The 18876-nt window shown below is 38.4% G+C and overlaps 1 protein-coding gene across 2 annotated transcripts; it reads left to right on the top strand.

Annotated features, from left to right (window-relative positions):
- The first annotated feature begins 427 nt into the window (after positions 1-427).
- LOC306909131 (PAK4-inhibitor INKA2-like) lies at positions 428-13060 on the top strand. Of its 2 annotated transcripts, none has more exons than XM_079482540.1 (2): positions 428-789; positions 10617-13060. In XM_079482540.1, the coding sequence occupies exons 1-2, from the start codon at positions 718-720 to the stop codon at positions 11646-11648; spliced, it is 1104 nt and encodes a 367-aa protein (XP_079338666.1). In that variant the 5' UTR covers positions 428-717; the 3' UTR covers positions 11649-13060. The 2 variants fall into 2 exon arrangements, with proteins under 2 accessions (XP_079338666.1, XP_079338667.1); XM_079482541.1 differs by lacking the exon at positions 428-789 and adding an exon at positions 8495-8557.
- Positions 13061-18876: the final 5816 nt, after the last annotated feature.

The raw sequence follows: 18876 nt of genomic DNA, 5'->3' as shown, positions 1-18876 counted from the left end.
GTGTCAGCCACTGTAGTGCTTCGAAGGGGAAGGGTGGAGTGAGTTGTTGGTTGCACTTGGATCTCGTTCCTTAAAAAAATGCTTAGAACAGACATATTTGGTTTCCCCAAGAAATGTATTGTAAACGATTTTTATAAGAAGTTGGAGGAAAATTAGCTAAGTGGCCAGCATACAGTATATCGTCTTGGGAGCTGTAGTACTACGCGTCCCTTATGTATGTTTAGTTTATAGTTTGCGTGACTAATATTATTCACGTGGGCAATTGTCATTATTAAGAATGCATGTGTCCCAACCTAGCCAAAATTCATTTCTAATTCATCTAATGCAGTGAACATCGTCATATCATACATTAACAGATCAGCCACACGACTCCCCAAACATGCCCAACGTTCAGAGTCATAAATCGAAACTGCTGTTTGCTGACTGCGCGTCTGTGTTATGTGATCAGCCTGTAAGGCGCATGTGGAGCGCACAGAGGACGCGCAGCCTGGACATCGACAGAACAAAGATGACCATGAATATTATTTAAATCAATCTGAGTGTCTGTTTGCTCAGATAACTTTTAGATATCTGTTCTTTCGGTGGCGCTTTGGCTCGCTCTCGGCTGGAGATCAGACAGTCCGGAACACTTATTGCGCATCTCCAAGGATGAGAGCAATAAAAGAAGAAACGCTAAAACCCGTCAACTGAAAACTGATCGATTGACTTATTTATTTTATGCAGACTGCAGACATGGATCGAACTCGCAGAAGCATGGACACTTCTCTGAGGAGGTTAAGACAAGAACTGGTATGTAATACTGTATCAACACATCCATTGTGGTCCATGAAGCGCGTGTATTTAAGGATCAGTAACTGTGGCTGTGTTGATTACTGTTGATCGATCTGGATTATTATGAGGATTTTTCAGTTATTATTAATGATAAAGATTGGAAAGATTTGCATATAGGTTAATTCACTTTAGTGAATTTTGAAATCTTTAAAATGTTAAAAACATTCATTGGCTACGTCCTTCAATGATTCATCGAGTGTGCCTCGTTTCAGATGTTTACAACTTATACATGTAAAGCCATAAAGATTTACTTACACTGGTTCTATTCATGTTATATGCTTCATGCTTGTAGTTTCAAATGCTAATAAGACTTGTAATATTACAATAACCCATTCATCAGGACTTTATAGACATCAAAATATCTAGAGAGACTACAGAGATATAACTGAAGTCACTTCACTTCCCAGTGTTATTGCCCAGATGTTCAATATCATTGAATCACTGTATCAATAGAACAGAAACACGCGATACAATTGCTTAACTACATACAGTACACAGTATGGGGGTGTAAAATGAGTGTAGGGGTAAAATCTGGATTTGTGTAAATTTGATGAGAAATGTTTGGAGTTCAATCGAGTTCTTCAATGATATTGACTTTTGATTGCAGACTTGACATATCTGAGCTCAGTCTCATTGACATACGAAAAGACAAAAGTATCCAAAGTTCGCTCTCCATTTGATCTCATGGATCTTGAAGAAATAACTGGATAACCCACCTCTGATCTTTCTTTCTCGTGGGTTTCATTGTGTTCAGGTTGTGTGACCAAATGTTTTCACGCATTTCACTCAGGCTTCAAAACTCAGTCCACACATGCAGATCCCACAGGGTTTCTGTGTCATCAGATTGTTGGTATGTGCAGGTGTGATTTCTGTTGACTCTCGGCTTTGATCTTCTCATTTTACATCAGATGTGTGAGTTCTTGGCGGTTCTACAAAGACCTATTATGTATCTGTGATCTTTAAAAGTAATGCAAATCCTTTCTCAAGGAATTTGTATGCATACTTGGCCTGTAGCGTTGACTTCATATGGAGTTAGTCATGAAACGCGTCTGACATGTTGAGCTTTATTACATGTCGTACCGAGTTTACTTTAAATGCGCATATTACATGGTATCCCTAGTAACTTTGTATTAGCACCTAATGTACTATTGCTCTTTTATGATATATCGCTTATTGCTCCTCGAAGTCTTTGTAAGTCACTTTGGATAAAATCGTCTGCTAAATGACAAAATGTAAATTCCCTTCTCGTTGTTCATATGTAAATTTGCTCACGAAATGATGAATAAATAGACATAGATTTCCCGCTGCAGTTGTCAGGATGGAATTGCTGATTAAAAACTGTGTGACGAATCCTTTGGCTGTGATTTAAAGGATTCTTTCTGAAAGCAGTAAACACTTTTCAACATTTTCTGGATCAGTCTTCAAACAGGAGGTAGCGGCTTTAGCCTCAGGCCTCCAGACACGGCTCTCGGCTCAACACACGGTGTCCGGGGCTTCTGGATAGCCAAATTAGCCACACGTCTGTCAAATGGCCTGAGATCAGAGCCGTGGTGTGACATGACTGTTGAACCCCAGTGTGCTTACACAGACAGGGGTTGATATGAAGCTCGCGCATGGTCACATATGTAAATAGATGAGAACACACAACCCCCTGTTCAGCACAGACTGTCTGTGTGGCTTTAGATCTGGTGTCCGTGCCAGAGACGCCACATGCCTGTCTGCTGCCATTTGGGCAAAGAGATTTCATGGCAACACGCAAGAAAAGGTCTAATAAAAAAGTATAATTTAAACACTATGGTGGACCTTTTTTTAATAATCTTAGAGTGGAATATCATACTTTCTTTTTATTATTTGCTTTTCTTTTCTTTAATCCACTTATAACATTTGTAGTAATGTTTTGATAGAACAACATATCTTTTGCAGATAAGATTGTATTTCAATATTTTTTAATTCCTGAAGATACGACCACTTGTTCACTCTATTATTCGGCCTAAATTGTGTAGTTAGGTGGGCTTTAAATGTTTCCTATCAAAACAACCCTATAACTAAATAATGCAATGCTTCATAAGATTTACATTGGCTCAAAATCTAGTTTCATGCTTTTAATTGATAATTATTCCATATAAAATGCACATATTTTCTAAAAAACATATATAGTATATATACTAAAAGCAAACATTTGATGGGAGGGACAAGCAAATGCATCCACATCGGAAGTAGATTGAAGATCTGGAAGAAGGTCAAGATAATAAATGTACAGCATTGGGCTACATTGTAAAACTGAAATGTATTAGATAATTTTGATGTATTGGATATGTAATCTTACATGTTACATAATGCTGATGTCTAGAAAGATACATTCACCTGCCGAGATGCCAACAGTAATGAGCTGTTAATGGAACATTGTCAGTCAGACACAAGTGTGAACTCGACTGGGGGTCAGAAGGGTCATTGTGTGTGTGTGGCATTGAGAGGTCATGAAAAAAGGTGAACCCTGGCCTGGTGTGGTTCTTTGGCTATTTTAGGAGCTGATGAATGTTGATGGATAAAGCAATGACCAGTATCGCCAATTGTTTCATACTGTTGCTGAAAACCTTTGGTTAGATTTAGTTGGATAAACTAGACTTATTATTAAACCTTTGTGTACTGCACAAGATCTGTATTGTTATGTAATGATGTAAAGGAACTCAAAACTGATATATTATAAATATTATCTTGGCACTGGAGGCTTTTGTGCTCTTCAACTATGATTATATTCACAATATTGCATTGCCTCCGTTACCTTCTGGTTTTTCTGCTTGAATAGAACTAACGTAAAGCTTATAAAAGCCTCCACCTCAGTTTTGTCCTTAAAGATTCAATATATAGACATTTCAAGAAGATATTTTGAAGAAAGTAGTTAACCGAACAGCACTCATTCATCACCTCGACTGTATGGACGCAAAACCAATGCAAGTGAATGGGGACAAGTTAACAACATTCTTCTAAATATCTTGTTTTGTGTTCTGCTCAAGAAAGAATGTCATACAGGTTTGAAATGACAAAAGTGTGCGTAAAGGATGACATCATTTTCATTTTTGGGTGAACTTTAATGCTTTAAATAAACATTCGGGAGCAGTTGAATCTTTTAGGACATGTCCATGTTTTGTGAAAACTGAGGTGGAGGTTTTTCAGAAGCTGTACGTTTGTTCTATTCGAGCAGAAGAATGGAGCAGATCTCAGGTCATTCATTCTTGAATCAGCCCTTCCTTCCCCTCGGCTAAAATTGTCCCGGGCCCTGGTGGCAGCTGCAGGGCTGACGCGGGTGATCCTAGTGCTGATAGTGTGCATCAGTGTTGCAGATTGCTGATTCCGCGTCCAAACTCATATGAAAGTGATTTGAAAGCAACTGTTGTGCGTGGTTTTGGACAGATCAGTTGCTCTTTCTATTTTGGTGTGAAGCTTATCTGACAGATTTGCATCCAAAAGAATCCTCAGATGGAAAACAGATAGATTAAAATGAATGAGTACTTACTTTTTTCGATGCTGAGATTTGCTGAGCTTTTTTGGATTGAGGAATAGTTTTAAATGTTTAATTGAGAGATCAGTGTCCTTCATTTAAATCAATCCAATGCAATTGAGCTCACATGTAGAACAATTATAATATATGGCAGGCTAAAGCTCAATATCATGACGTGTTTTAGTGGTGAAAGTGATGTAAGCACCAGGCAGGTTAATAAAGTTAACGATACATATTCTAAATTACAGAATCGTATTTATTCTGTTATGTAAAATCTGCCACAAGAACCTATATATAGAACTCTGTGTCTCCTGCATTTGATATCATCTATCTGGGTCAAATGGTAACGCCTTTATCTTATCCGCATGTTAATGTTTGTAAATTGATTTTGTTTGAAGGTTTTGACAGTTTGTTGGTTATATGGGGCATTGCATGAGAAAGCAGGTTTATATGGATCATCTAATATCTTTTCAAGTGATGTTTGTGGAGCAGTGCAAGTGATCTGCAATGGCGTAACTACAACTAACTAACAATTGAAGAGTTTGGGTCCAGAATCAGATAACTCAGTTTTTTATTTATTTCAAAAATCATGTTTTTTATTAAGTTATCATGTTTTAATTGTGTTTTATTGTTTTAGCTAGCTGTATTTTTTGAGTTATTATGGCTTAAATCAAAACAAACCAACTGAAGTTGATTTTTTTTGTGTCTCATTTTGGAACCAAACTCTTCAGTTGTAATTGAATTATATGATATGTCACATGGTGGGAAAACAAACCTCTAAAGGAGGTTAATTGGATACACATTACAAGTATTGCCTATTTTTGGGCAACTGAACATACATTTCGGTAAAAATGGCAAAAAATAGCGTGTAGATGAAAAGTGTGTTGCCACACATTCATGTAGACAAAATTGAATGTGTGAATGTGAAACTTGTGTCTTGAGACCCCTACTTTCTGTGTTGAACAGTGTAACGCACCTGTGCAAACCCTCCCAAACTCACTGAGCCTTTTGGCAAGACACGTTGCCTATTTCTGGCTGGGCAATTGTCAATTGTTCCACTGTATTTACACGTTTACAAATGTGTGTATCAGGCTGGTCCGAGGTGCAGTACGCACCCATGTCGAAATACAAGAGCCCTGACAGGAAACTGTCGATTAGAGAGACTCACTATGTCGAGGTCTCATGTGTAGACATCTGAACTGACACACACACACAGAGGCCACAGAGACACTCTCTGTATCCTAGATGGCATTACTACTCCTGCGCTACACAGCACTGCATTCATATTTAATGGCACTGCTGGGAATGAAATTAACTAGTCACAAAGTTTGATCCTCTCTGCTGCATCACTTCCTGTTCCCAGAATGCACTGCTTGAAAGAGTCTATTCTAGGATAAAGGACTGTGACCCCACAGAGTCTCTTATAAATGATCTTGGTCAAAGTTGTTTGGATGTTTTGAGATCTACACGTGGGTTGGTTGTGTGTCTTTAAGACCTGATGAAAGACATTTTTATTTGCATTCATGCATATGTATATTATGCATGTGTGCTATAATGCCTGCATTGTATTATGTTTGCAAACATTTGTATGGTTGTATCAAGCACGTCTGCACACAAGACCTTCTCTCTCTGTCGTGCATCTGAGGGACTTTATTTTGAGATGCTGCGTGTCAATAGTATAAAAAGCGTTTTTTCGCCTTAAAACTTAAGATTAAAGAAAATGTTATCAAATGTTCCTATTGAGATCATAATTATATATCGGGTGTGTTCAATTAAAGTTCCAAGAGATATCTTCCAAATGCCCAGATACATATTTGTTGAGCCAAATTTTGATATTTACAGATAAGATCTGTTGCTTTATTGAGTAATTGTTTTTATTTAGATGAAAAAAACTACTATTTTTATACAGTTTTCTTCTTCTAAAGATGTGGAAATTAAACTAAGAAATGAAAATTCTTTATTTACTTTATGAATGACTGCGGAATAGGTGACTACAATATCAAATCTACACAATCCCTAGATTAATTTTTACCTGAACATTGTCGTGAAGGGGGAAATTATCAGCAAATAAAGTATTTTTTAGGCAAAAAAATTGTATGATCCAAACACAAAACTTCAGAAACTATTTTTATAAAGTTGTCAAAGAGAAGATATGAATATATGGTTTTGACGTGAGGTTGAGTAAATAATGATTTGAGGTATCTTGAGGAAAGATACTATCTACTCCCAAAACGCTGGTCCGATTTGCTAGTAAATGTGTGTTTCTTGTAAGCCTGCTTTTGATGCATTTTCCTACCCACTGGCTAACATTCAGATCTCAGTTAGTGTGTCTCTGGAGGCCTGTTTGGAGTTTAATGAAGTGTTCCGTCTATATATTAACACTTTAAGTCAGATTTTCTCAGAACACTGACGCGCATGAGCTGTGAAAAGCAAACATCCAGAGGGTACAGAACGCGGCCGTGGTTAAGGCCCTGCATGACGGTAAACAAGGATGCTTTTATCTAAGCCAGGAGTTTGTGGTGGTACTGCCAATTATAGTTTGACATTTTGTGGGAAAATTGCGGTAAAAGGCTTTAGGAATATAAGCAATAGCAGTCTTAGCAACAAAAGCATCATTATCATAATGTTCTGAAGAATAAACGTAGCCTACTGGCCAAAAGTGACGTCCATATTTGCATAAGATTTGCTTTTAATGCCCCCTCAGGTTAAATTAAACCATTAACATATGAGGTGTATGGTACAAAATGGCTTTTAGATATTTAGTAAACTAAATTATTTGGCGAAAATACAGCATATCAGGGAGTGTGGAAAAAACTGAAAGGAAAAATCATACATGGACTGAAGTTTTATCTGTTATTAATATTTATTGATCCTCTCTTGTAATTATGATTACAGGCATTCTCTTGGGTCATGACTCGTGCATGCCTTCCATAAATGCATCTCAAAGCTGAGCTTCAGTTTATACTCCAAGCACAACTACACAACATGCAAAGAAAACTTTTAATACATGATTTTAATGTAAATGCAAGCCTTGGATTTTATTTGACAATATATCATCTGAGCTGGGTTAAAGGGTTCGACCCAGATCTAGTTAGATGATGCAATATGTCAACAAAATCTGAATTTATTCGTTTTCAATTTCTGTCAGATAAACCTGTGATTCATGAGCTGTGCTTTTCTTTAATAGAACAATTGTTAGAAAATGAGATGGTCTTTTAGTGAATGGGTTGGAGAAACTTTTCAGTCAACATGTATTCCTTTGTTTGTGAGGCACATTTGAGGTTTCGGAATGCAAATGAAGTTGAAATAACAGTTCGAGTCTTACAATAGCGCCAGTTAAAACCTGAAAACCATGTCTCCTAAGAATATCCAGATTAGAAAGCATTTAAAAAATCTTAAATAAAGTTGATCTCAAACCTCCATGTACAGCAGACAAAAAATCATTGAATTATTGAAGAGCAATCATTCTAAAAGCCTGTTGGAGGTGTTATGGCAGACGGAAACCGTTCATGTGTTAATACCCTCGGGACTTTCTAAGCAAATGGTTATTATGTGTGGTTGCACGGCTCATAAAGATGTCCCATTATCCCAAATGACTAGAAGATACATACTGTACATGTAACATTAAAGACAAGCCGGAAATGGAACGACCAGATGGATGTTATTAAAGGAACAGCTCATGTAAAAATAAAGTTCTGTCAATGTTTATTGTCTCATGTTGTGGCGTATGTTGTTATTGCTTCTCAGGGATACTAAAGGAAACCATATCTAAGAGTTTGCAGTCTTGGTTAGGTTCTTATGTGTGTCAAAAGCGATAATGTCTCTCTGTGAATAACAACCTATATTTTGGGTTGTGATGCTTACGTGGTACTTTTGTTCTGGGTGTTTTTAAAGTTCGAAGAACAGTGCACATGTCATGTGGCTTATCAAAGAACCCCAAAATGATGTCCAGTGTAAGTGAAAATTTGTCATTTAAACATATGGCCCTGCTGTTACGGCTCTCGCCCGTTCTTTGACAATCGATCACGCTTGAATAAAGCGGCCCCTCTGTAAGGGATTAAAGTCCATTCCCGTCTGATTGGGTGCCAGGGCTTCAGTGGGTCTCTCATTGGCAGAGAGATAAATGTGGGGTGGCGGGCATGCCTTTTGAAAGGTGAGAGGAGTGAGAGAAGAGAGGCACTCGGGTTGCAAAGGGCAGGGAAACCCCTCCGTGAAAGCTAATGCCAGGTAAGACGATAGCTCTTAATGTTTGTGTGGTTATGAAGAGGCTTAGAGGACAGATGATCTGCATCAGTAATGATATCATTTGTAAATCTGTACGTGGCAAATTGATTGTTACCTATTGTGAAGTTCTGTTTTTCAGGATTATATACTTTTTTTTCTCAAAACTTTGTTTTACACAGTGTGCATTTAACATTCAGATACTGCAAACATTTGTACTGAGCTATGATTATTTTCTTTATTTATGTTTATCCTAAGAGAAGTTTTGGACAAACATCTGAGACGTAATTGCCCAAAAAATACCCAGTTCAAAGTATTTTAAATAGAACTTGTAATGCATCCGTTCACCAAATTGCATCCAGCAGTTTGTGCCAGTGTACAGTACATGTCTGGGCAAGAGTCAGGTTTGTTGTTCTGGGACTGTTACACCAGAAGGGGAAACGGTGAGGTCACATGACTGCAGCTTTCAGTGTCATGTGGGAATGCGACAGGCTCGGTCCACAGCTGCCAAGAGTGCATTCCACCCTGAGACGCAGGCCATATGGAGCCCCCAGCTCTTGCTTTACTAGATGTTGTCTGATAGACGCTGAGAAATATACATATTTTATTAATTTATATAAATGACTCTTCCACAATTTGTCATGTGTCACAAAAGTGAGGAGTGACAGAAATGGCAAAATGCAATTTTGTTTGTCAGAATATCAGTTTAGAGGTTCAATGCGTAATTTTGGAGGATCTATTGTCAGAAATGCAATGTTATATACATAACTACAGTAGGTGTTCAAAGATCTTACATAATGAAGCGTTACGTTTCTATTACCTTAGAATGAGATATTTCTATCTCCATAGACCACGCATGGAATTCTCCATGTTGTTTCTACAGTAGCCCTAAACGGACAAACTGCTCTAAAGAGTGCGTTTCATAAGTATGTCATCTCCTTCAATAATGAAGTGAAAACGTGACCACATCTTAGTCCTGTGTCAGCCACCGAATAGCTTTGAAAGGGTGGGGTGGAGTGAGCCTCACCTCTAGATGCAACTAAATTTCATACACTGGACCGATAAAGCATCAGTCAGGTTAAGGATGATGGTATCACTAAAGTAAAAAGGAAAATCTTACAAGGAAATTCTAAGTACCTCTAGTGCAAATCTATAGTGTCAAATGCACAAATGTTAATGTAATGGTAGACTGTCCATGATATACGTATATGTAGAATTCATGTTTAGTTTTCCAAAAGTAAAATAGGGTCCTTTTGGGTTGGGAATTGAAAAGCAATTGCTATTCGGGATCGGAAGGTAAGGAAATAAATTCTTGAAATAAAGAATTTTTAATTACTATTATCAATTCCTGTGTGCATATTTTCAAAAATGTGCATGTGTTAACATTTGATTTGCTGATATCTCAATAAAAGCCCTTAGGAAATTAACTAGATTTTTACTATATAGTTTAACTATAGTCATTGCAGTAAAGCACAGTTACCACAAATTAACCATAGTTTAATTTTAGTAACTACAGTTTAACCATGATGTAGTTAAACTATGGTAATACAAATAGTAAAAAAATCAGACAAAACATGGTTGCTATGTGTTTACATTTACATTTAGTCAATGAGCAGACGTTTTTATCCAAAGCGACTTACAAAAAGTTCAGGGAGCAATAAGCGATGTTTATGTGCACAAAACGGTGCTCATAAATATACAGTATATATATATATATATATATATATATATATATATATACTGTATATATTTGCAAAACAGTCAATAAGCAGGTTAAATGACTATGCAGTTTGATATTGAAGTGGTTTACTTCAACTGTGGAATCGAAAATGGGAATCAATAAGAAGTGGAATCGTCAATCGGAATCGATAAAATTCAAACGATACTCAACCCTAGTCCTTTTACAGATCTCCAAAAGTACCGGTTAAGGTGGTACTTGGTCCTCAAAGATTTATGAACCACATCCCTACACAACAGTGCTCCTTTGCTGTTTGATTCGCTGCACCTTTGTCTTCTGTTTTTGGTCCTGTAATGTTTACTGAAATGTGTTTTCTTGTGCTTTCAGCTCTCTATGAAGGAGGCCGGTGATGGACTACATGCTCAGATGAACAGTATGATGGGAGCCCTGCAAGAACTGAAACTTCTTCAGGTTCAAACTGCCCTTGAGCAACTAGAGATCTCAGGAAATACTGGATGTTTGACTCAAGGAGCTGTACAAAGTTCCAGCAACATCCCCAATCCAGACAACCAGACACCCCAGACTATCAGGACCTTCATTTTAGAAGATCAAAACCCATCACCGCATCTCCACTGCAACAGCTTGGGGACTTCGTCGACCAGTCTGGAGAGCGAGAGCACACCTCTGCCTAGACGGATCTCAGGTTACACAGCCCCACAAGTGGAGTACTGTGGTCCAAAATTGGGCCAACCGCCGGTAACCTACCACAGCAACCAGCAGGATTTGTCTGAACCAAAGCAACAGGCACCTCCAGCCCATGAGGTGGACCTACCGGGGATCCTGTATAGCTTGTCTCGAGAGGGACCGACGCTTGACAGTGAATACGGCGAGGACAATATGGATGACTCCAGTGATTGGACGTCCTCCCTCATGAGTCAGAGTCGCAATCGCCAGCCTCTTGTGCTCGGAGACAACGTCTTCGCTGATTTGGTGGGCAACTGGTTGGATCTTCCCGAACTTGAAAAGGATCTCAACAGACCCGATTCTCCAGCCCACCCGCTCAGACTCACTCGCTCCCAAGAGCTCTGTAAAAAGTTCTCGTTGACCACCAACATCTTTAAGAAGTTCTTGCGTAGCGTTCGACCCGATCGTGATAAACTGCTGAAGGAGAAGCCCGGCTGGATGTCACCAGATCACAACCCAGATACAGAACTCTTCAAGAGACCCAAGAAGGCGACAAAGTCCCGGGGTGGCTTTTACTTACCATTCTGGACAGGAGGACAAATTGGAAAGGGACAGTCTTGTCCTCAGCCGACAGAAGAGAGGGGTCAGTTTCTTGAGCTGAATATTGACAGTCGAACAGATCTTGTGGACAAAGTCCATCCCCTGTTTGACTATAATACAGCTGTTTGGGTCTAGCACTGAACCAGACATTTTGTATAAAATATGGCATTTATTGTCCTTTTTATAAAAACAAATCTCAACTTGACAATCATTGAGGATTTTCAGGGTATGTATGCAGGTCTTCCTTTTCAAATACAAGTTTCAGCTGCACTTAAAATAATCTAGTAAGAGTTAAGAGTGATTTTTACAACTACAGCATATGTATTTTTCATAATTTGTCTTCCGTCAAATCTGTTTCGGTCCATTTGCTGATTCCACCTTATTCTGCCCTTGACGTTGTTATGATTTCCACTTATCTAGGTCAATAAGCATGTTTACCGCTGTCTCTGTTACTTTGTGGTCAAGTTAGTTTCCGGTCACAAACTAATTTTACTTTGTGTCTAAGCACATACGCTTCACCGTTGTACTTTCAGGGACTTGATAATTTAAGGGTTGTGGGTTAAAATGCCTGGGACATTTTTCTGCATGGGCCCGATAGTCTATCGCCCAAAGAGAATATTTGGAAATCCTTCTCATCAGGGTCTTAGGAAATATTGAAAACTGGAACACGAAAAGAAGTTTGGAACTTTCATCACAATGAAACTCCATGCTTCAGTGATGGTTGGACATTTTATATCTACCCTAAACTCCACACTCCACTACTGATGTCAAACCACACATATTGTCATCAGGCGTTTCCATTTCTGAGTCTTCTTTTGTACAATGAGATTACAGAGCATATCAGATGATCATAACACTTAGATTGATGCCTCGCTGAGTATATCTTGTGATTGAATGACGATGAGAAAGGGAAACAAATCGAAGAGGATTTTCAACTTACCAATCAATGTTAAAACAGAAACAATTATGGCCGTAACAATGTTACAATATTTGTCTGTGTCTGTCATAAAGAGGTTGTGGAAATAGGGATTTAGTTTGAAATTATGCATTATGACAAGATAAAAAATTGTAAAGTATTTGTTACTCAAATTTACACTAATTTCTTAGTTAATGAACGTTTTCTGTTAATAGACTTCAGGAATGGAGAACTTTGATTTGTATATACAGTTTACATTTTCTTTTACATTTTTACATTTCACAAATAGCAATACTCCGAACACTCAGCACACTACAGTGATCATACTGTCAGAAACATAAACTGCACAAAATTATACACATACAATGAGTGTTTTGTATATGGCCAAAAGTTTTATAATGTTGAAAATGAAAGTATGTATTTTGTTTGTTTGTTTTTATTGTATTGTTTGGTTTGGTTTGCAATGACGGTTAGCTGGGTAACCTGCTGTATGTGTTTGCTCTTTATTTTTTGGGGAAAAGAAAAGGATCAGTCTTCCGTACATACAATTATAGTAATACATTGCACTGACATTAAACATTTTAGATGCCATTGTTTGTTTATCTGTGTAATAAAGTCATAGTAGCAGCTCATCCATGGCTGTGTCAGTATGCATGAATGAGATGAATATCAATGCACATATTGTGAGCTTTTGCATACAGAATCTCAGACAAATTGAATCATGTAATTACAATGTGTCTGTCTATCTGGTCTAATCCAGGTGCACGGCTGGATGGGAACCGAGAGGTTGTGGCTGAAGTGTTTGAGAGTTGCAGCTGTTGACTTCCTATCAGCCTCATTTCTCCTGTTTCTTTCCCTCGGGAGTGTAATGCGGGGGGCAGGGTGGGCTTTGGATATTAGCTCGCTGGCTGGTCATGGTCCCTCCCAGTGTCTCCTCCCCCTTCCTGTCTGTTTGCTCTTGCAGCTGTCATTCTCTCACTGGAACTAGGACACAATGCTTGCCCGTGTTTGCATCCTCAGTCTTACGCCATTACCAACATGTGCGACACTGTTTACTTGTTGTGGAAGGGTCCTTTCTGCATGCAAATTTCATGTACCCATCCCAGATGTCAAAAATGTGTCCGATAAAATATGCGGTTCAATTTATGGTTGTAAATTATGTCAGGCAGTTTCATCATAGTTTAACAATAAAAGGCAATCTTTCACCTTTAAAAGCAAGCAAATATTAGTTGCTGAGTACGTAACAGTGCTGAAGACCATCCCCGTAGCAAAACTTAACACATGCGTTTATAACGTTGTAATGATTCATCATTTTGGGTAAGATTTCAGGTCAGAAATTGTTTTTTAACTTTTATCTTTCAAACAGGGATGGCGATAGAGAGGCAGAATTTACGCTTTTCAGCGTTTAGATAAATACAGGTGAATGTGAAGTTTTGAAATTTGTTTACTTTTTACCCATGTGTGTTAAAGAGATCACCCAAAATGACAATTTTGTCATAAATCGTGTCATCATTTATTTACTGTTATGTCTTTTTAAAATCTGCATTTGACTCTTTGTTCTGTGAAAGAAGATATTTTGAGAAATACAATTTTTGTGTCCATACAATGGAAGTCAATAAGGGTCAACGTTGTATCAATTGTATCAACAATCTTCAAAATATATTTTCTTAGTGTTCTGCCAAAGAAAGAAAATCATAAAGGTTTGGAAAGGCATTTTTGGGGTGAACTATTCCTTTAACTTTTGATCACCCAGTGAGCACCGGATAGTCAGGCTCTGAACTTTTTTTCACTGTACCGTAAGCTTTTAAGCCCTGAGCTCTACGCAAGCTTAAGGAATTGGCTCATATTGCACATATTATATGTATAGTCCAAACAGGAGAAAGTGAGACATTACCTAAAAGCCTAAATAGTATACCAGAAGAACCAACTTACTGCTTTTCCAGTTCCCACGCGAGATAAATGATTATATGCTTGAAAACAATTCATGTACAGTATAATGGCACTGAAACAACGGCTTGAACATTAACAGCAAGCTGGCTATATGGGCAGATTTCAGGAGATAAGACACAAGTATTAAGATGGGTTCAATTCGTTTGGATTTGGCAGCTGAAAGTTGACTGTGCAAAGAATATCCTAGAAGATTTGATCATTTTGACTACAGAAAACGTTACAGTTCCAGGGGCTGGCATGGATCAATGAAAATAAATGTATCTTGACAGCATGCTTTGTTATAGGGTCAACAGGTTGTGTTTTTGTTCTGGCCAATTGTGGAAGTGATACATGATAATATTAAGGTGCAAAAATGGGAATCGAGTATTGACTGTACACTAAATTTTCAGTGTGACAACCTGCCCCTGTCTGATCTATCATTAAAGATTGCTGAGAATCCTGTGTGGATCCACTTTATAAACTGGTTGCAGTTACACATATAGTGAGTCGTCCGTGCTGAATTGTCATTGCTTGTGTAGCTGTATTGACTTCTGTTCATCAGATGAAGGGCACATGCCAGACGGATCCCATGGGGAGGTTGAGCTGAGCTGCTGAGATCTGAGAGGAAACTTCAACAGGTGCATGTGTTTTAACAGGCCAATGGGAAAACCGATCAGATATAGAAGCTTGTAAATGACTGTGTCTGATTCTGTCAATGAAGATTTTACAAAGGATTTGAAAGACTGTTTGCATAAAAAAACATAGTCATTTAGAAAAGAATTGTATAGAGCATGGCACTAGCAATGTCAAGGTCATGGGTTCGATCCCACGGATGGCACATACTTACCTGTAGACGCAAATGTATAGTATGATGCAATGTCTTTAGATAAAAGCGTCTGCCAAATTCATACATATAAATATCACATTTAAAATATACGCTTTAGAGGTGCACCGACTGAACTGTCAGGGACATCATTTAACCTGAAGTAACTATAACAGACCCTTCCTATTTATAGTTCATCACAAAAGGATTGACTTCCGCAATGTCAGCATAACACCTCTCAAATTCCAAAGTTATTTGTACTGTACCATCATCTCCACAGAGACCCCTTTAAAGCTATTAAACACCCAAATCTGTAAAATTGAGCTTCCATAAACTCGCTATATCTCCACAGGGTGTCTTTCTGAGCTATATCAGAGGTCCACGCCCCCCTTCTGTGACTGTTTCCTATTCATTTAATCAGACCACTGGCAGCTCCCCACGGCTCCTTTTAATCCAGATTAAATTAAACACAACTCACCCCAAATAAAGCTCCACGCTGGGTTCATTTAACAGCACTGATGCTCAACCAACAGACGCCGATGAAGACCATGATGCTGAAATATAATCTTCTATTTAGCAAATAGATATATCGTATTTAGAAATACTGTATTTTTATACCTTTTATGGCCTAAACATTTTATTTTCACTAAGTGATACATTTAGAGAGAGGGCGGGTGCGGTCCTGTATATGAATATTGTCACAAAATCATTATGGAAAATATTGTTTGACACATGGCATTTTTAAGCAAATATGGATATAATGAATAAAGCTCAAGTCTGGTATTTCACTGTTACATTTGTAAAATGGAATGAACGTTACACAATACCTGGTCCGTGTGCTCAGTTAGTTTATGGATGTAAATGTAACCCACTTTAAATACACGCATATGACTCTGAGTTTGCATGACTGCAGGATTCGCTCACAATTAAAACCATGGATGGAAGAAAAACATTGAGTGAAATTACACTATTAAATTGATCATATGCCACTGAGGCTATTTTGAATCTAGGAAGTTTAATAATAATGTAGCTCCTCACAGAATAGAAGACACTTTACACCTGAAACCCCCCACATGTAGAGGAAAAGGGAAGTTGTGAATTCGTTTGGTTTCTGCATGTCAAGCTGTTTGTCTGACGCACATGAAAGAGTTCATTCAGTCATATCTTCCCTAGGCGTGGTGAACCCTTCTGCATCTGAGAACATTGGTCACACTTCGATGAATCTCTCTTTGGGCAATGGGGACGAAACAGAAATAGATCACCTTTTTTACATCTTTACTGTTAACTAGTGGAGCATATGGCACAACAACACGACAGACACATGGTTGACCTTATACTGAGATCTGAAAAAAATAGAAATGCATACAGAAACACAAAACATACAGATCTGCAAATATTTCCAGCAGCTAAACTTAAATAACTATACCATAATAAGTCCACCATTTGCTAAAATTGATATACAGCATTTAAATGTGGTCATTCGGAGGTTCAAAATTGTTATATTGCTTCAGATATATATTGTACATGATTATATTGTATTTTTCATTCATCCACAATTATCAATGTAGTGATAATAAAAAGCAAGTAAATAAATAACTGAAGCATCATTTTGCAATCTGGAATACATGAATAATTAAAATGAATAACACAAGGTCATCTGTGTTACTACAAGTCATCCTGACTTCAAAAATATTACACTTACAAATAACTTCAGGAATACTAGACTTACAAATAAATAAAACGTAAACGTACCAAATTAATACCATATATGATATTGTATTTACAAATTGTATATATATATATACAGTGGCGGCGCCAGGGGGGGTCTTGGGGGGTCTCAAGACCCTTCCAAAAAATGCCTTGACCCCCCATTAGACCCCCCACCCCTTCCTGGTTAAAAAATATTTGATATATATTAAAATATATATCCGGGATAAAGATTTAAAAATCGTTCTCTTCAAACTACGCAGAACAATAAAAATTAATAATTTAATCGACATATAAAAAAATATAAACATCAGAATCAATGCGACGCCCCATGAACGTCGCTGCCGCTGCGTCTTTCGTCATTGCGTTCAAGGCGCTGTCGCGCAGCCGCAAGAGCTGCTACGAACTTTTCTTGAAGCTAAAAATGGATCGTTTTGTTATACCTAAAAAAGGGCGGAAGAGACAGGTGAGCAGATGGAAAGAAATGGCGCCTCATCGAGCGCTACAGCGGGCACAGATGGTGGGAATCCTGACGGCGGAGAGACAGCCTCAATTTAAATCATACACGCGTAGTTCGTTTGGATTGTAAATATGTTTTCTGTCATGGGTGTGGCCAGCGCCGCCGCTCCCACGCGCATCACGCGCTGTTGCGTAAGGCACCAAGTGCTGAGGCGACACCAAAATAGCATAATGAAAAACATTTTTTCAAATCTAATATTATTTCATTAGGCTATAGAAAAATGATTAGGCAGGCACATTTTAGCCATGTATATGTAAAAAAAACGGCCTAACAATCGCCGGTTGATGGCGCGTGCGCCTGACGCAGTATGACAGACGGTAGCCTAGGCAACTTATTTGGAAATGGCCCCGAAAAGACATTAGGAGTCAGGATCAGAGAAAAGAAAGAAGAAGAAACTGCGAGATGATGACCGTGCATCACATGCAGGTATGTCCATGTTTAATTAACTTACATTCGGGAAATGTGGATGTGCTGCTACTAATTCTGTTTACTGAAGAAAAGTTTGCACTTTCAAATGTGTAGTGTGTGTTGGATATTCTACATATGTTTACAAAGTCAGCAAAGCTGTGAAGATTTTACTTTCTCTATTTAGTGTTCCTAGGTTTTATACTGCGATGCTGCTATTGTGTTATTGGTATTGAGTTATATGTTTGGTAATAAAAAGTTAAACTGGCAAATTTCAGGGTGGGGGGGTCATCATAATGGAATTATGCTTAGGGCACCAATATGACTAGCAGCGGCACTGGGTGTGGATATGGCAATTAAAGTTCGAGCATATTGTTTGCAAACTGCAATTGATTAATTAATTAAAAACAAAGTAGTTGATATGCTGTGTTGTTTTATTTGTTTAGTAGCATTAATATGCAGTTATTACCCGTGTCCACTGTATTTTCTGTTGGTTTTTATGAGACCCCCCTTTAAATGACCAGGACCCCCCATTGACCCCCCAATCAAAATTGTCTGGAGCCGCTACTGTATATATATATAAAATCATATTTTACTTTTGAGGTAAGTCGCTGTGCAGTCAGTCAGTTGTTTTTGCAAACTAACCCCTTTAGTGTCATACAAGACTGGGATTTATTCTGGTTGGATGTACATTTTCGCTTACATAAAGCTGAAAATAACAGGTAGTCCCTTCCCACAGAGGCGATGCATTGAGAGCTTTCAGGTTCATACCGAAGCGCCACTCTGTCCGGGCTTACGTTTGCAGAAAGCAGTTCATAAGCAGCAGATTTCAGCTCTGGAGGCGAGCAGTGATGCGATCGATGTGGGCATGTTCCACTGGCCCGCAGCAGTGGATCGGGGTTGGAGGCTCATGCTAATGAATGGCCGTCAGTGTGCATCAGCGTCGGCCAGCCTGTGATTAAGGTGACTGTTCGCCACCGAATATAGCACAAATTAAAGATGAGGGTTACAACTTTAACCCCTGTGGCTCTGTGTTCCAGCCAGTCAAACAGCTGCATTCAGA

Source organism: Barbatula barbatula (assembly GCF_947034865.1).
Source record: "Barbatula barbatula genome assembly, chromosome: 20".
Lineage (NCBI taxonomy): Eukaryota > Metazoa > Chordata > Actinopteri > Cypriniformes > Nemacheilidae > Barbatula > Barbatula barbatula.
This window is presented reverse-complemented; position numbering and strand designations above follow the sequence as displayed.

Coding starts and splice junctions, on each gene's coding strand:
- LOC306909131 (XM_079482540.1), top strand. CDS start 718: ATGCAGACTGCAGACATGGATCGAACTCGCAGAAGCATGGACACTTCT. Junction 790..10,616: donor GGAGGTTAAGACAAGAACTG/GTATGTAATACT, acceptor TTGTGCTTTCAG/CTCTCTATGAAGGAGGCCGG.